The 19110-nt window shown below is 38.2% G+C and overlaps 1 protein-coding gene and 1 long non-coding RNA gene across 2 annotated transcripts in view; one reads left to right on the forward strand and one right to left on the reverse strand.

The window, feature by feature from the left end:
• Positions 1-19110, forward strand: part of srgap1b (SLIT-ROBO Rho GTPase activating protein 1b) — a 48364-nt gene that overhangs the window by 13742 nt on the left and 15512 nt on the right. Inside the window, exons 2-10 of the mRNA XM_046873568.1 lie at positions 4441-4636; positions 7299-7461; positions 8992-9054; positions 10901-11077; positions 12333-12461; positions 15422-15643; positions 15879-15980; positions 18514-18711; positions 19018-19102. Coding sequence (XP_046729524.1) covers positions 4441-4636; positions 7299-7461; positions 8992-9054; positions 10901-11077; positions 12333-12461; positions 15422-15643; positions 15879-15980; positions 18514-18711; positions 19018-19102 — 1335 coding nt within the window. The remainder of the gene's footprint in view (positions 1-4440; positions 4637-7298; positions 7462-8991; positions 9055-10900; positions 11078-12332; positions 12462-15421; positions 15644-15878; positions 15981-18513; positions 18712-19017; positions 19103-19110) is intronic.
• LOC124401348 lies at positions 12644-15548 on the reverse strand. The gene is made up of 2 exons (XR_006928554.1): positions 15473-15548; positions 12644-14538 (listed from the first exon to the last, which is right to left on the reverse strand). It is a non-coding gene; the product is annotated as an uncharacterized LOC124401348 (long non-coding RNA).

Here is a 19110-nt window from a genome sequence, read left to right on the forward strand (position 1 = left end):
GGTGTAGATTCACATTTTGTCCAAAGTAGTCGGTTTGCATTTATGCTATTTGTCATAATTTGCATTTTAACTTTAATACAGGTAAAAATACAGAAATAAGAGCTAGTTGTATAGCTAAATGCTAGCCAACTGTGAGATTTTTTTTTAACACCTATTGGTCAAGATGATCTTTTTAAATGTTAACGTTTGTTTATCTTAGTGAACTTTTTAAAAATAAAAACTTTCATAAGAGATTTATAACTTCAGAGGTCAAAATAATTTTTTTTTTTAAATACAGCAACTGTAGGTGAAAAATAACTCGTATTAACTTCCTTGCTAGCTGTTCAGCTAGATCTCCTTAATAGAAAGATTTTTAAATGTTTGACAGTGAAACTGATTAAGGGCATTTCCAGAACTATTTCATGATGTTTGAAAGGGGAAAAATCTTTTTTCCTTCTAAATTTAGCTCCATCTTTCCACAGATCTTTAAAAAAAAGTGATTAAATGTAGATACAGCTGCTAAAGCCTGTTTATTTTAACCTCAATCCCATGAAACCTGATTCTTAACAATTCAGCTTCTGGTTGCAACAAGAAGCTGATTATACAACATCTCTAGAGAGAACGACTGTACACTCTGAGCAGCCCATGTCTTCTTCAGTACATTGCCTCACTGCCATTGACACGCGTTCCAGCAGTTTGGGGAGCAACAGAGCAGGCGGCCGCCACGGAGAACTCGCTGGCTCGGCAAGAACACACCACTCTCCCTTTTCATAGCTTTTCCAGAGCCACATAATCATAGTCCACTCTGTTTTCTTCTATTTTTTAATCCTGTCATCCACCCATGTATTTAAAGCTCGTAGTGGAAATGAGTCACCGAGTCTGACTCGTGCTGTACTGTACTATTGACCTGTTCTACTATTATCCTATTCTATTATACACTATTGATCTATTATACCCCGCTCCTATTGTTCTTTTATCATTATTGTCCTCTTTAGGCGTATCTTTCTTTTCTCTTCTCTTCCTTTGCTCCTCTGCATCTTGCTTTATCAGATCCAAGAGTCCCCTTGGTTATAATCCAATCGCTCATGCACTGCAAAGCACACACACACAGACACGCACTTTGATTAGCACGATTGCTCTCCAGCAATTGTGTTCCGCCTGCCAGCCATCCCACACACACATACATACACACCCACACCCACATGGAGCGCCCAGGCTGCCAGCCATTTCATCTGACATTCTGGGCTCGTGGAACCTGACAGGCAGTGTTACATTAAGCAGTTGGTCTGTTTGGGGGAGTGTGTGTATGTGTGTGTGTGTGGAGGGGGGCATAGATAACCGAAAGAGAACAATCTTGCATGTTTCTCCTTACACACTTATTTTTCATACACACCCACTCACCCACTACATACACACATACGGATGCACACACTGATCCCCATGGAGTACTCCCCTACCTGTTGTCTTGGTAACAGCAGCGAGTTGTAATGGCTGTGTGTTGTGTGCAGGATGAACGTTGGAAGAGGCAGAAAATTTGCCCTTTGCTTCAGTGAGCACATGGAATTGTGCACCAGACAAATCCGCCATGCTCCGATCGGTTCAAAGCATCATCCACAAAGCATCATCCACATTGTGATGGTACTGTTGCAATGTTCATGTTACAGGCCACAATTATGTATTCACAATCGCCAGTAATGTTTTTTTTGGTGTTTCAAAGGGCAAATTTTCTGTAGGTAATCAGATTCATGAAGATCTTTAGCTTTTGAATGCGTTATTGCTTTTATAATTTCTATAAGAAAGAATTAAATATAGTAAGTATAAGTAACAGACACAATATGTCTAAACATTCCTTTCGAATTGTCATGCACTAGCAAAAATCATGTCCAGTGGGTTTTTATTGTTATTTCTCTATAGCAGAGGTGCCCAAACTTTTCCCTATGAAGAACCTAAAATCATACTTGATTGAGGGCCTTGGGATGAATGTAAATTTGCATTATACCAAACTATATTATATTAAAATAAAAGTTCCCTTCATTTAGGATTTTATAGTATTTTGAAATAAATACATAAATAGAAAACCTTCTCTGTAATCTGCTACCCCTGCAGATTTACTTTCAACGTTTTCTAGTTAAAAGGAACATTTTAAATACAACAAATAAATGTTGAAAAAAATCCCATTTATACAACAATGAAGTTCAATGCCCAATACAGCTTTTCAAGCAGTAAGGTATACAGTCCTATGCTTGTAATATTAGTAACCTTTAATGAGAGACATAAAGCTGATTCTTATTATTATAAACATATATGTATATATAAATATAAAAATTGAAAGTCACCACAGGCCAATTTCTGCGCATGGGTGTTTAGGCATCTCTCCTCTATATAATATTAATACATTGTTTTTCTAGGCAAGGCAAATTGGTGAGATGAGTAGAGTACAATGAATAAACAGAACAGAATAATAAAAACAAATAACATATACTGCAAACCTTAAAATTATTGTGTGGCATCAAAAAGGTAAACAGCAGTAAGTAGATCCCAAAGAAGCCACATTCACTTTACAACACATAAAGGTGTTCTCTTTAGTAAAATTATTCTCCTGTCTTACTTTTCACTTTCAAAAACTTCATATTCGACAGCAAATGTTAAATTCGTAAAAAAGCATCTCTTGCCATTTTTGCTAGACCTTGCGATCCAGTTTCATCCCAGAGCAGTTCAATAGGGTTTAGGTGCAGTGACTGGGTAGGCCATTCCAATAAATAGAACACTTCAGTCGACTGCTTTTTAAATAAAGCTTACAGAACTAAGACGTATGCTTCAGGTCACTGTCTTGTATGTTTTTGTTGTTGGTTCCAATTAGCTGCAGTCCATTCAAATATGCATGGAGTTGAAATATTCCTGTCACCAGCCTTCCCTGCTCCAAAACAACCTCAAACCATTACGTTTCCAAAACCATGTTAGACTGTGGATAAGAGACAGTCTGCAAACATCTTCTCTCCATCTTACTTATATTCTTCTGTTAGAGACGAATTTGCACTCATCTATCTACAGAACTTTCTTTCAGGCATCCACTGTTCAATTTTTGTGGTTTTGCCCTTTGCCTAGTTTGTTCATGCATGTGTCTCAAAACACATTAAAGACCAGGTGTTTCCAATACTTGGAATATACAATTCAATTAGTGGACCAGAGATAGCTGTTGTATAATACCTTATATTCTGAGTATTGTTTTACCAACATGTTCATCTTCATCATTATATTTATGAACATGGATTTATGGCTAACCATTTAAACCTTGGATAGTGTTGTAAAGAAAATTTGCTAAAATCACCACAGTGCAATCACAAATGCATTCATCAGTTCTCAGGTGGAAGACAATTTGGATTCATCCTTTTCTAAGGAAGATTCTGGTTAAGCACGTCATGTTTGGGCTCTCGAAAAGACGCTAGCAAGGAATTGGCAACTTCAGCAACTTTTTTACAGCATGCTAATACTTGAGGTGACTATGTGTAAGCAGGAGCAGGGGAGTTGTATAACATTATGTTGCATTTCATTTTTTTTCTCAGTTCCGGCCAAAAAATATCTATTTTTTTGCCTGTCATCCATTCACATGAAATAATCTTTAAAAGTTGGTGTATGTAATGCAGCAGGATAAGATTCAAAATGTGTAGCACATAATATAATTATAGCATCTTCATGTATCAGTGCAAAGCGCATTTAAATAGACCTAAATGTACATGATGGGTTTAATGAAAGTCAGTAACGAGTAAGGTTTATTTCTTTCTTTTGAAGAGAAAAAAAAACGTTGGTAACCCTAGCTTACTAAACATTTATCAATGAACTAAGTGTTCAGTGAAGACGTTTGTCTTCAGAAAACTAGGTGAAGGTATTGCACTGACAAAAAAATTTTGTCTTTTTGATATTTGTCCTGTTTTTCTTGTTTTAAATAAAAAATAAAATATTGATCTTATTATAACCACATCCTCTGCAGATAGGAATGTACACAAATGTCTTTGACCAGCAATAACTTTATATGTTAAATCACTTTGCTTTGACATCTTTGAAATTTAAAACTGTGGGGATTTTCACCCTTAATCTCACTACTGCACTGAGAGTATCTTTCTCATAAAAAAGTTGCCAGATTGTGCCTCACTGTTGTATCTATGTTAGTGTAAACTACAAAGTTTTCCATTGAGATTGTTTTCATTATTGGGAGGATGACGTCCCAGTTTTGATCCCATTCATTAGACCCTGGATATTTGTATTGCGATAAATTTAAAGAGTTTTTCATTGTTGTGTGAAAAGTCATTTCTATACCAGATAAATCAGATTTTCCCCCTCATGATTATTACTAAACAGGCAATGAATAATTGGATTGGGATTAAAAACTAGACAGACTCGGACAGTTTTGATTAATTCCTGTCATGTGTTATTTTTTTTTTTTACGTATGTGTGTTTGGACAGAGATCCGCTCTCAGCTGTTGGAGCAGCAGAAATGTCTGGAGCAGCAGACGGAGATGAGAGTGCAGCTTCTCCAGGACCTGCAGGATTTCTTTCGAAAGAAGTCGGAGATTGAGAGCGAGTACTCGCGCAACCTGGAGAAGTTGGCCGAGCGCTTCATGGCCAAAACACGCAGCACCAAGGACCACCAGCAGTACAAGTGAGCCGAGCTGACAAACGTGGGGATACAATTACCAATAAATCAGCACGATTTTACACTTCATTAATCATTTTCTCCTATATATAGTTTTGAAAACTGTGTATATGCTGTCCTATCTATAGATATGTTTCTTTTGCATGTATTCTAATCAGAAAAAAGTTCTATCGATATCAAACACTTGATCAGAGTGTTTTTTTTTTTACACTTTTAGACAGAATGACTATATTACGGTATTGTATTGTTTCTGCCAATTTGCTCACTGTAGGAACATTTAAATCTTCTCTGATATTATATAAAATATCGATATATTCGAACCAAAACCTGATTTCTTTTCTTTTTTGGTTGTTTCCACCATAGTCACCTCTGATATCTTTTATCTTATTCACTTGATTGATTTTTTTTTTCTGTTTTGGTGGAAGAGCTTTAATAAGGACTACACAGATCATCACAAATAGAAGAGCAGCTTACTTACTACTTGTTTGCTTTTTCCCCCAAAAAACAGAACTGCCAGAGAGATACTAAGAGATAACTGCTTCTCCATCCTTTATGTATTCTGCTCCTGTCATTGTATATATATATGTGTGTGTGTGTGATCTCATTAATGCAGATTGCATTCTGCAGCAAAAAGAATGAAACCATAGAAAAAGAAAAGGCAGTGTAAGAGACAAAAGGACCCCCTTTCTCTCCCTCTCTCACTTTCTCCTTTTCTTTGCACGAATGCGTGTCTCTCCACAAACCGCACAGCTTCGCTTGTGTGTATTGCACTGCTGTCCTTTAGGTCCTCACAGGGCTATTCTCCTGAATGTCTGCTCAGAGATTCCTGCATTAATATCACTGCCTGATTTTTCCCCACCAACAAAGCTGTACAGACATCGCCATTTGCAGACGATCATAGCTCATAAATATTATACCTCCAAACATGTACATTAACTAATAATAATATTAACCAATTAACAAATAATAGTAATAATAATTACTGTGGTTCTTTATCTGTCTGACACTTGTCTGCCAATTTTATACAGTCTGGGCCTCTATAAATATTGGCACAATAATTCTGAGATGTAAAAAAAACCACTAAACAACATCTGTTTGGATAAACGTTTGTAGACACCTGCCATAGGATTTGTATGTGCTTTTCGAACATCAGATTCCACATTTAGTTCCTATTTGCTGTCACAACAAGATCCACTCTTCTGGGAAGATGCTCGAGGAGTTTATAAAGTGTGCTTGTGGAAATCTGAGCTCGTTTAGACACGAGCGTTAGTAAAGTCAAAAACACAGGAAGTGGTAGCTCAGTGGTTAAGACATTGGATCGATTGGTTGTGAGTTCTAATCCCTTGAGTAAGGTCCATAAACTTCAGCTCAGTTGTATAAGGGCGTCTGCCAAATGCAATCAATAACAGTTGCCATTAAATGTAAATATAGGTACTGCTGTAGGTGAGGTGAGGATGCCTGACATGACAGCATTCCAATTCATTTTAAAGATGTTCATTAATATTGAGTTCAGAACTTTATAGCAGGTGACTCAAGATCTTCCATTCCAGCCTTTGGAAACTGTATTTTAATGGAGCTGGCTTTGTGCACAAGGGTATTGTTATGCATTACTTGAAGTGAATGGAAATTTTAATGCTACCGCATCCAAAGATGCACATAATACTGTCTATACCTTTCTTAATTAAAGAACTGCGTTATAAAAAATTGTTACCATAGTAACATGCAGTCACAATTCCATACAGATTGAGACAATAATTATAAATATTTTCTAATGACCTTTCTGAGCGTGTTTATTAAAAGCAGTTCAAATAAATGTAATCTTATGGTACTAATTTATCTCTGTGTATGATTTAGAGCGAAGTTCTAGATATATATATATAATATTACTAAAGAACATGAACTGGGTTTTTTATTTATTTATATTATTCTAGTCAGTTTTGCACTGCAAACATCAATAACAGCTCTGCTCTCATGTATCATGTATGTGAATCATGTATTTATTAGCAAAACAAGAGATCTGAATTGTGGCTTAGTTAATAAAACATTTTTATTACAGTCATAGTTTGCACACACACAGCCCAGGGAACATATTCCTCTGACTGCTAAAGTAAGATATTTAATTGTTGAATTGTCCACATGAGGAATGTTTCCAGTGGTTTCTTGAGGTAATTTACTGAGGATCATGCTTACGGTTTTACTGGGATACATTTCCTCAACTTCCTGTAATGCTTGCATGGAATTTTGTGAAATCCTGGAGAAGGGAGATGTGATTATTTTAAAGCAGGGTCCTGTAGTCAGCTGTAGTACAGAAGCCCATTAAAAGCTGGAAATTTCCTGAGGACATGCTAGAAAAAGCTTCATTAGTGGCCTTTGGAAGAGCAGAAAGTCGTAAGCATAAAAGCGGCATCAGAAAATAGCAAACCCGGAGGCCACCCAGTCAGTGCTAAAGGACTGTTGTTGTGATTTCTACAAAAAAATATATTTAGAACAAGTCCTATAGAGGTCTTTTCCTCAACAAATACCATTAAATGGTTATTTCCTCAACATCTATTAGATATCAATTTATTGAAGAAAGGAAGATATTTGTCAATGGGATTGGAGCTTAATTCAGCAAATCCTTTCCCACTTCCTCACACTCTACTCTGTGTTTTTTTTATGTTTGCTTCAGGAAGGACCAAAACCTGCTGTCACCTGTAAACTGCTGGTACCTGCTTCTAAACCAAGTGCGCAGAGAAAGCAAGGATCACGCCACACTCAGCGACCTCTACCTCAACAACGTCATTACGCGCCTCTCGCACGTCAGCGAGGACAACACGCGCCTGCTCAAGAAAGTGAGAATACAAAAAGAAGTTACACAAAAGCAGTTGTCATGGATATTTTGGGTTCTTGGTTTGGTGGTTTGGAAAGGGATGGATGAATGGATAGATGGATGGGTGATTGGATGGGGGAATGAATTTTTATTTAAGGTATGGATGGACTAATGGATAATAAATTCATTTTCAGATGTATGTATAGATGCATGTATTATTTAATTATTTGAATTTTTTTCTCAAATGATTGAATGGTTGAGTGGATTGATTATTGGACTTTTTATATTATTTTAATGAATGGATAATTTCATGTATTAATATGTGGCTCATTAAATGGTTGGAGTTTAAACAAATGGATTCATTAATGAAAGAATAAAAGATAGAATATATGATGGCTGAATAGATGGATAAATGAATTACCGATTGAATGTACTAACTGGATGAAACAAACTGGTGGATGGATACCAGATGATTGAGTTAATGAATTGGATTATTGGAAAATTATATTGATAGGTGGATAAATATTGAAATTAGGGAGGGGGATTATGGATTTTCTATTGTGCTGTTTGATGAACAGATGGATAAGAATGCTGCCTCAGCGATTTATTAGATGGATGGACTATTGGACAATCGAATAGATTGTCCAAATAGATTGTAAATAAATTAAGTGGATAAATTGATTATTGATTAAGAGAGAGATTACAGATGGACTACAGTTGAATAGTGGATAAATAAATGGATAGACTGCAGAATGGGTGGATGGGTTTGGATGTTACTTGAAGCAGCAGAGACAAAGCAGTTGGAAGTTTATATAAAAGAGAAATTGTGCAATATTTCCTATTTCGAGAGGATCGCTACTATACCTAATGTGATTTCTCGGGAGGTTTTATTGGTGTGTAGTTGCACTGGGTTCTGTATATCACTTCATTTACATGGACAATATTAGATTTTCAGAAAATGGTCCTTTTAAGCTATTTTCATTCCCTTTATTTTCTTTTGACCGAGCTGAGGTATTAGCTTGCTTTTCTTTGTGAGTGTGAAAAGAGCTCTTTGGCAAAATATTTGAATCTTAGTACATGGATACTGCTTCTGAAATACTGATGGATACTGAGGTTTCTAGATAAGGAGAAGATGGAGAAAAAAAATCTGCACTGTGTTTTGAAAACCTTAAAGCTGGTTTAAATGTCTAGCAGATTAATTTAACCATGTGGGTTGTCATTAATAAAGGGGAGCGGCTACACCTTTCTTTCTTTCTTACTTTCTTACTTTCTTTCCTTCTTTAAAATGTATTTATTTAAATAGTGGTGTGATCTTATATGCCTTTCTATTTGAATGATACATCGTCTGCTTTTTTCATCGTAATCATGACACCAAGCCCGAATGAACTTGACGGATAAAAAGTAATAGGATGGCATTTTGTTCCCCAAATGGCTTTTGATCTCCCCACTCTGTTCACATCAGCTGTCTCAGATGGCGTTTCATTGCTTTAGATATGAGCTTGACCCAAACCTTAGGCCTTTTGTATGATCTATTTCTTTCTCTCTTTTCTAGAGTAAAGAGATCACTTTCCAGTTGCAGGAGGACCTGATGAAGATTCTTAATGAACTCTATACGGTGAGGATATTTTCCTATGTGTCCCAAGCCTCTCATCATTCTTTCATTCTCAGTTTATTCTGTCGCTTTCGCTCGCCTCTAACCACATACCCTGCCTTTTTTTTTTGTTTGTTTTTTATCATTTCTCCGATACACAACCTGCCCGCCCCATCACCGGCCTCCTATCCTCCACACCTCTGCTCCTGCAATCTCATCAATCTTTTATTTGTTCATTCTGTCATTTCATACTTCTGTCACACTGCCAAGGCATAGGTTTGTTTTCAGGACATAAATGTAATAGTAGAAAATGATGGAAGCTCTAGAAAGAAAATTGGTTGTCATTTTATCATTGTTGTACGGATTGAACTTTAATTTGTGTGTAATTAAACAGTATCTAAACACACATCAGACAAAGGTTTTACCACCGATCGTTTTCACAGATGGACAGACACACACTCCGTCTCTGGTTCTCCCTCTCTCACACCTACACACACCGAGCTGTGAGACACTTTGTACATGTATGGCATTCTGCGCTGTTCTTTCAGGGCGCATGTGCACTCGAGAGCTTCTGCACGTCCTCGTTAAAATCCTTTACAACTTAATCACGAGGCTTGTAGCTGAGCTAAGCAGTGGTCATTTACATATGGCAACAATTACTCAAATTCTCCCTCTTTCGCATACATGTACATGTGCTCACACTCTACATACACACACACACACGGCATCCATTAAGCACACAGATGGGGCACAGTGTATTTTGTCGTATCTACCTGATTATCCCAACGTGGGCATGTGAAAACACTACGGATGTGGGGAAGACTGACTTCCTTTTTGAATATTACTTCTCTAGTCATTCACAGATGTGAATAAACAACTGCAGTATGGATAATTAAAAAAGATTCTCAGGCTGCTTAGCGTTAGGTGTAGATTTGGCGTGATTTTATGCGGTGTTCAGGACAGCTGGGAACTCTGGATTTCATATATTTTCCACTTTAGAGCGTTCATGTGGCATTAGTGGTGCAAAGTTGGGAAAAGACTTTGGCACACACACTCACAAACCAGATAGCACTTGTTACAGTATTAGCAAAAAGGGAAAAAAATGAAAACCAAAATTTGATAAACTATACAAAAGACGTTGGGTGAAATTCTGAACATTTTCAGATAAAATTCTGAACTTCGGCTAGGCAAATAACAAAGAAAAGTCCTGCTTAACTTGGAAGTAAGGTTAAAAAAACATACACTTAACTTACACATTTGTAGCTTGAAAGCACATAGGTAAAAAAGGATGCAGCTCTGAATTCCGACTCCTCACTTCCCACTTTTATCTTGTAGTCACGATTTTAGCAGGTTGGCTAAGAGAGTGGGACATGGTGGCCAACTGGGGATTAACTGAGGACCTGACCATCATAATTCTAACTTCTACAGGCAAAAACATAAAGGCATAAAACATACCGCATTTTCTCTTGGCCTTGATTTTGGGCGTCACCTTGTTTAAACTGGCATCGTGGAATTCCCAGAGAAACGGAGCTCCTGAGAAACTGTTCAAATTTCGAGTTAAAGGGACATTTAAATAGATTTTCCTTTGCTGAGGTCAGGAAATGACCCAATTCCTATTTAGTCACAAACGCAATATTATAGGCCAAAACATTCAATGACATTCAACAGATTATGTCCCTTTCCTCATCATTGTCAAAACCGGTAGAAAGTCATTTCAAACGATTTCAAACTTCAGTCATACTTTGAGTCCAGGAAAACAAAATCATAATGTTTAGAAAACAGACTCTAAATGTGGTAAGACCTAAATATTAAAAAGCCTTAATATTTCAGTGTTAAGTGTTGTCCTGATGGTTTGGCAACATCTATGCAGGTGATGAAAACCTACCACATGTACCACAGCGAGACTCTGAGCTCGGAGAACAAGCTGAAGGAAGCCGAGCGGCAGGGCGAAAGGCAGGGCCGGGGTGGAGAAGTGTTCAGCCTGCGCAACGAGGAGCGCCATCAGCGCCGCAATGCCACCCGCAAAATCCAGAAGATGAAGGAGAAGGTATGGGAATTAAGACAGCATCCTGACATTTGTTATGGTGTTCGTCTGGGGTCCTCACACCTTTTCGGGCTTCACCTTGCGAGCTTCTTTTAAAATGCCCAAGTCAAAATGATCTACCTACATTATTAAATCCTAAATATATACACCGATCAGGCATAACACTGTGAACAGTGAAGTGAATAACACTGATTATCTCTTCATCAGGGCACCTGTTAGTGGGTGAGATATACTGTATTAGACAGTAAGTGAGCATTTTGTCCTCAAAGTTGATGTGTTAGAAGCAGGAAAAATGGGCAAGCGTAAGGATTTGAGGGAGTTTGACGAGGGCCAAATTGTGGCGTCTAGACGACTGGGTCAGAGCATCTCCAAAACTGCAGCTCTTGTGGGATGTTCCTGGTCTGCAATGCTCAGTATCTATCAAAAATGGCCCAAGGAAGGAACAGTGGTGAACCAGCGACAGGGTAGTGGCTCCAGCAGACGAGCTTCTGTAGCTCAAATTGCTGAAGAAGTTAAAGCTGTTAATGCTCGACTGGCGTACCTTGCAATGAAACCTTAGAACTCAATACAATTTAATACATTTATAGTCACTACCTTTCTTTGATGATTTGCACTGAATAGTCAGTGCATTGTCTGGCAGTAGTTGCCGGTAGCCATCCTCAAGCAGATTTCCAAATGATAATCAGTCATGGTGGAACAGTATTTGCACTTAATAATCTTCATTTGGGAAAAGGCTGACTTACATAAATGAGTGGAGTCACTGGGCTCGCTGTAGTTTTGCGGTATCTTGAGTGCATTTGACTGGGCATGCGTGGTGACCAGTGTGTTAGAAGAGAAAATATCTCAGACTGGTTGCTCTGTATGTCAATCAAGTGGCAAATGCCATAGTGAGGATAGCTGGTAGACTAACATCTAAAGTTTTTTTGGAATGGCACGCAATCTACCCTTTGTGTGTTTCTATGTAAATAAATACCTGTGCCAGTGTTAATGTTGCTAGTTAAGCTTTAGTGAATTTCCTAAAGCTGTGTGAGCCTCATACTTTCATTTTGTTCTCTTTTTCATTAGTGGAATGTGGGTCCTGATGAAGGGGTTTAATTAGAGCATCTTTTACCAATTACTGTACTGAACCTTTCAGCTGAGCCAAGCTAAAGCTTGCTTTAATATAAGCATATTACTTTATAACTCCCACTCGTCTGATTTTCTTTTTTTTCTTTTCTCTATATTTTTTCCTGTTTTTCTCACCTCTGTTCCTCACCAGCGGCAGGCCAAGTACTCTGAGAATAAGCTGAAGGTTATGAAAGCTCGCAACGAATATCTGTTGACTCTGGAAGCTGCCAACGCTGCTCTGTTTAAGTACTACATCCAGGACCTTTCCCACTTGATTGACGTAAGTATCAAAACAGTGCTGATTCGTTTCGCAAGAACGTGTCACGTGCTAAGCGTAGCACGTCTGCAATACCGGTCTTTCTGCTGTTATCACCTCGCTAAGCATTCAAAAATTGTAGTATTGATTAATGCTCGTAATTTGCACTTAGTTGAATATATATATATATACAGACAAAAACATACTTTTTTTTTTTTTTACAGTCATTTGCAGGTTTATTGGCACCCTCGTTTGTATAACACTGCTTCCAAATTGTTCAGAACAGAACTAAGTCTTCATTGTAGTACATTGTAGAGGATCTTGGACTGCTCCAGTGTCTTAGATTCACACACACTGTTTTAAACACACGTACAATTATTATACCCAGTGGTGGGCAAAGTACACAAACCATTTACTTGAGCAAAAGTAGACATTTACACTAGTTAAAATATTACTCTAGTAAAAATGCTATCTTTAAACTTTCACTTGAGTAAAAGTACAAAAGTATTTGCCTTTAAATGTATCCAAAGTACTATAATTTATTACAGCTGTAATGTCCTGTTATCATTTTTGTCACAAGACTCACAAGACTGTGAAAAGACTTTGTCACTCTTAACACACCAATCTGTTAATAGAATGATATTAACGAGGCAAACACTGATTGTCTTTTTATTTTTTTGTGTATTATAGAGTCTGACAATACTGAGATTGTTGTAGCAGCCTAGAATCCTGAGAGGAAATGTCCACCTGGAAAGTTACATTGCTTCACTGTTGATTCTTTAATTTCAGCGTAAGGCACAGAGAGCTGAAGCAGAAAGCGAAATGTGCTAAAATGCACAAAAATAAACACGCAAAATCCTGGCATAGGTGTTCTGGTACTACGAGCCTCGTCATCCCCTTTTTGTTTTTCCCCCTACATTCGAGTGAACAGCAGGCTCGGCCTGGTCAGCAATGTTTGCCTCAGAACACTGCAGCATCTTTTCGACCTTCACTGAGGTCGTCTTCACTCACCGTTGGAGCCGATAAAGACAGCAAAAGAACCTGTGTGTGTGTGTGTGTGCGCGTGCCAATGAGAAAGCGTGAAGCATTGATTAGAGCAGCTTTGAATTAACCTTAAAGGGCTCGAGTCGGTCGGAGAAACGCTTTGAATTAACCACTCGGCTCGTCTGCCTGTAGAGATAATCAACCTTCTGCTGTGTAGAAAAAACGTTTATCTACGGACTGCTTTCTGAAAACGTCGGGTGACAATTCAGTCCTCAGACACAAGTCTGAAATATTCACACCAGACATGAGACAAAACTGAAACGTCAGCATAAGCAGCGTATGACTCGATGCTACCAGTGATGTAGTTTTCCTGTTTATTTTGTTGTGGGTTTGGAGGAAGCAATCACAAGGTCAACAGAAAAAGGGGGCATGGCCATCATGTGATTATAACACCATTTACGATAAAAGCGTGCTCATGGGACAGCTAACATATCTGTCAATCTTCTCATATCATTAAAACGAAATAAAATTATTATTTTGAGATTTCATAGAATTTTACACCACAGCAAATCTGATTGGTCAGAAAGCATGGGTAAATTCTTGCTTGTACAGACAAATGTCTCGGACAGTATCGGTTTATACATCATGATGCAGGGAAACTGAAATTTTGGAACTAGGAGTTGGCAACCCCGGGACATCGCAATTATTTGGAACCAGTGCGAGGTCGTTTAAAACCCCTCACTATTAGGTGTAATGGAGCAGTCGAGTGTTTAAACAACTACTTTTTTTTTTTAAGGCTGAAAGAATTTCTTTGAAATTAGTATTAATAATTAATTGATAATCTTATAAAATATTATTAAGTATTTTGGGTATATTGCTTTTTAGTATGTACATCTTTCCTCCCAGTTTTTTAAGATCTCTTGGACTTGGTCTTAATTTTCAATTTTATGCACGTGTCACCCAGGAATTTCATTTATTCAAAATCTGGCAATAATACAGGCATTGGCTTTCTTGTACACTTTCTTGGATAATATGGATGTCTCCGAATTTCCTCTGTCTTCATAGCGATAAGCTTATCGGTTCACACCATCAAACAAATTAAACTGGTTTTCAAACCCTAAAAAATAGAAGGATCTGTTTTTAGATTTCAGTCAAAACTAGAAAATTTGGGGATGATTTTTGACACAAACTTAACAATCAACTCTTTGCAAGACTGTGCACAATGTTATCTTTTTCCATTCCTGAAAAATGTATAATACTTTTGTTTTTCACACAACTATTGTAAAGCTTTTCTTGTTGAGGTTTCAAAATCTACCTTAAACAAATTGCAGGTTGTTCAAAATTCAGCTGCTAGGATTCTGACATAGACAAGGTCTGATGAGCATATTTCTCCAGTTTTGGAGTCATTGCATTGGCTCCCTGTCAGATTCTGGATTGATTTAAAAATTCCAATGCTGACCTATAAGGCCCTATATGGTATGGCACTTCATTACTTGTTACAACATTTAACTGTCTACAGTTCAAGCCGTGATCTTCGCTTCTCTAATTCTGGTCTTTTAGTCGTTCCTCCTACCTGTATACGTTCTATGAGTGATCAGGCTTTTTCCTCTCATGCACCAATCCTCTACACATTGAGATTTTACAGGCTGAATCTTTAAGTGCTTTTAAAATTGCTCATAAATCCTACATTTTCAGGATAGATTTCAGGTTAATTTTTATTTTATTTTTGTGATTTAAATATGAATATAATTATACTAATTGGGTAACTGCGAGGCCATCTGCAAAATCTCATACATGTAAATGTACTTGTTTTAACACGTTACTTGTTTCTATAGTAACCATTAATTCACAGGGACTTGGTGTTCCATGTTGTCTATAATCTTCAACCTAATGTATGTGATTTATTCAAAGTTTTAATATACCAATAAAATAATACTATTTCAAAAGGGTTGAAATGAAACATTGTGTGTGTGTGTGTGTGTGTCTGTGTGTTTTTGTAGTGCTGTGACCTGGGCTACCACTCCAGCCTAAGCCGAGCATTGCGCACCTACCTGTCAGCCGAGTACAGCCTGGAGACGTCTCGTCATGAAGGTCTGGACATCCTGGAGGGGGCAGTAGAAAGTCTGGACCCCCGCAGTGACCGCCAGCGCTTTATGGAGACTCACCCCACTGCGTTCACACCACCGGCACGCTTTGCCTTCCAGCCTCATATGGGAGACCAGGTCAGACGCCACCTAGTGTCTATCACATGACTTACAATTTACTGCAGCCTGTTCAAGCATACGAATGATTTACGTGTATAATGATTACAGGATGTAGTGTATAGTGGATTTGTGGTGTGTTTGTGTGTTTGCCATTTGTATAAAAATGTACGTGCATGTATGTGTGTCTATTATGCATACATTTGTGTGTTTTGTATATTTATGTTTGTGTGTTTGTGTACGTGCGTGTTGGCAGGTGAGTCAGATCACGGCGATGCCGCAGGTGCAGGCTGAACTTCTCCTCCGCTATCAGCAGCTCCAGTCTCGTCTTTCCACACTGAAGATTGAGAACGAGGAGGTGAGAAACAAACACACACATGCGCGTGCACACACACACACACACACACACACACACACACTCTTAGGAAACAAGCACCTTAGCAGCTGCACTGCCACTGAGAATAAAGAATTACATGTGAGAGACACACGCTATTTTTCATTTCTTGCGCACACACACACACACACACACCTCTTTCTCTCTCTCTCTCTCTCTCTCTCTCTCTCTCTCTCTCTCTCTCTCTCTCTCTCCATTTATCCATTTATTTATTAATGTATTTATCTCTCAAACACTGATACACATACACATGCACATGCACACACACACACACACACACACACAACTGCGTGCCTTTCTCTCTCACTGTTGGAGAGGAGGGTTGTTTATTACGGGTTGCTGGCAGACCAGCTGTTTCCTGCAGTCCTTGCTGTGTAAAAGGGCAGAACCAAAGTGCTGAGAGAGGCTTAATTTGTGCAATAAGGTTCTCCTGCTCAGCACACACACACACACACACACTCTCTCTCTCTCTCTCTCTCTTTTTGTGTATTGAACTCCATCTGGAATACCCACACAGTATAAACAAATTCTCATATCTGTAATCCTGAGAGTTCATAAGACATGTATCTTCTTTCACTTTGTAATGAACCGATCAGGAAGTCTTTGAATGTGCCACGTTTTTGGTGCCATCCAAATATCAAGACTGTTGTCTCTACACAAAAAACATCTACCATGCAGCAGTTACGATGGAGAATGGACAGCTCCTGGGGTCTGTTGTAACTCATATAACTACTCTGTGCAATCATGTTGCGCAGAAAAGCAACATTTCTTACAAAAGGCTCAAGTTAGATTTTTGACAGTTTCCAGCAGATCTTAACAGTAATAAATAGAAGGTTGTAGCTCAGTGGTTAAGGCATTGGACTCTGAATCAGAAGGTCATAGGTGCAAATCCTTAAGCAAGGATTTTAATCCTTAACTGCTTTGTATGTCGCTCTGGATATGGGCGTCTGCTAAATGCCATAAATGTAAATGGGACTCGGTGAAGGGGAACATGACTCACTGACTCTTGTTCTTTACTGTGTGATGGAAAAATAATAGTCTTTTGTTCATGTTACATGCACTGACAGTGACATCACATTTGTTAACTGCCACTGTTGAATGTGCTTGAGGAGATGATGGGCAGATTGGAAATGATCAATACAAAATTCTGTCTTCACTACATTGATTTTTTGTTCATAAATATGCACCTGATTGTTTCTGAGGAGGCGTTGGAGCTCGAGCAACCTTAATCATTCAGAATGCTATTAATGCTATAGAATCCTTTGTAAAAATAATGCCTTGTGATGTGTAATACCTGTGACATCACCTGTTATAATGTCTTGTTGGAGGGAAATTCTATCAAAGTGTTGAGAAAACCGGAAACAGTGTAAACCAGTGGTTGGCTCTCAGGGGCAGCGAGGATCAACATCAGAATCACTGACTTGTTTTAACATATTTTCTTTTATGAATATGTATTAAATAATTCCCAATAGTATATTCTGTCCATTCCATAGCTTTTCTCTCTCTTGCATTGCTCTAGGAATGTATGTTTGTTTTGAGTTTCTATCCAATCATATTTCAGCCATCATTTGTTGCGAGGGCCAAAGAAATCTTCCTTGAGGACTTCAAAATAAACATTTAAGGCTCCTGTAGTGTAAAGTTCATGAACATAAAGCTGTTGCTTTAATCAGATTTCGAGTTGGTGACACCGGGGCCATCTAGCAGGCATACAGTAACGTCAGCATTTTTATGTTCTGTGATTGGATGGTCAGAGAGGGCACTAAAAAGAGATTGTAAACCGCATAATCTGAACTATATTCATGTAGACTTAGTAGCTGTTTTTTTTTTTTTTATTCCACAATGGCTGGCAGAGTAGAAGATATTGATTTTTGCATATATACTTACAAGGACATTCAACACAATTTGCCTTCAATTTAAATCCCCATAAAAACTATAATCCCTGGGGTTTCCAAGGTCAGAAATGAAGTTAATATTGATACTTCTGCTAGAGATGGTGCATGCTGGCAGTGCAGCTGTGGCTGAAGTGAAAGGAGACTTGTTAAATTGTGTTCATTGTGTTGCTTGCTTTAGTAATGACATTCATTCTCACTGCATAAGATACCTGTCTGTGTTGTAGTGCTCTGTTATACTGCGTTTCTCTAAAGTATTGATAGTTTCTATAGCTGTGGTGTCATATTGACGGTATTACGAGGTGGATTGATTCAGGAAGGAGACCACTGAAAGCCTGGGTGTAAAATGCATAGTAGCATGCAGTAAACATTGCATACTGAAAAGCAAATCCTTAACTGCGTCATAGCTTTAAAAAAAAAGCATTTTCAGTGTTATTTATTTTTATCAGTGGACTGCAATTGTACCACAGCAAAATGCTGTCCAATCACAACTAAGCCACACTTAAATGCATGGCTATAGTTATGTAAGGAGAGAAAAACTAGAAGTCTTAATTTTCCAGGAGGCGTTGGTGTGTGTATATATTTCTTATATGCATTGCCTTCCATAGGTGAAGAAAACATCAGAGGCCACCCTGAGCACCATCCAAGACATGCTGAACATGGAGGACTATGATGTGTCTGAGAGTTTCCAGCACAGCCGCTCCACTGAGTCAGTCAAGTCCAGTGTGTCCGACACCTACCTCAGCAAACCCAGCCTGGCCAAAAGACGAGCCAACCAGCAGGAGACCGAGCTCTTCTACTTCACTGTACGAGTCTCTTTTACTTCCCTTCCACCCCTCAAACACACACTGAGACTGATACAATGTATTAAGTTCATTTTATTGACATATTAAGGTGTCTAATCTTATGTTTATTACTAACCATTGCACTGGTGCATGGCTTCATGGGATCCAGATAAAGCAGTATATCTATCAACTGCAGCATTCAGCGTCAGTTTCTTTTATTTACTCAATAATAGACCGGCATGTACTGACCTGGAGCAATTAAATCACTAATTTTGATCTGATCTCATTGATATTGACTATGCATTTGTGTGTGTTTTTGTGCTGTAGAAACTGAGGGAGTACCTAGAAGGCAGTAACCTCATCTCCAAACTGCAGGCCAAACACGATCTTCTGAAGAGGAGTATAGCAGAGGGTGAGTTC

Source organism: Silurus meridionalis, chromosome 18 (genome assembly GCF_014805685.1).
Source record: "Silurus meridionalis isolate SWU-2019-XX chromosome 18, ASM1480568v1, whole genome shotgun sequence".
NCBI classification, from domain to species: domain Eukaryota; kingdom Metazoa; phylum Chordata; class Actinopteri; order Siluriformes; family Siluridae; genus Silurus; species Silurus meridionalis.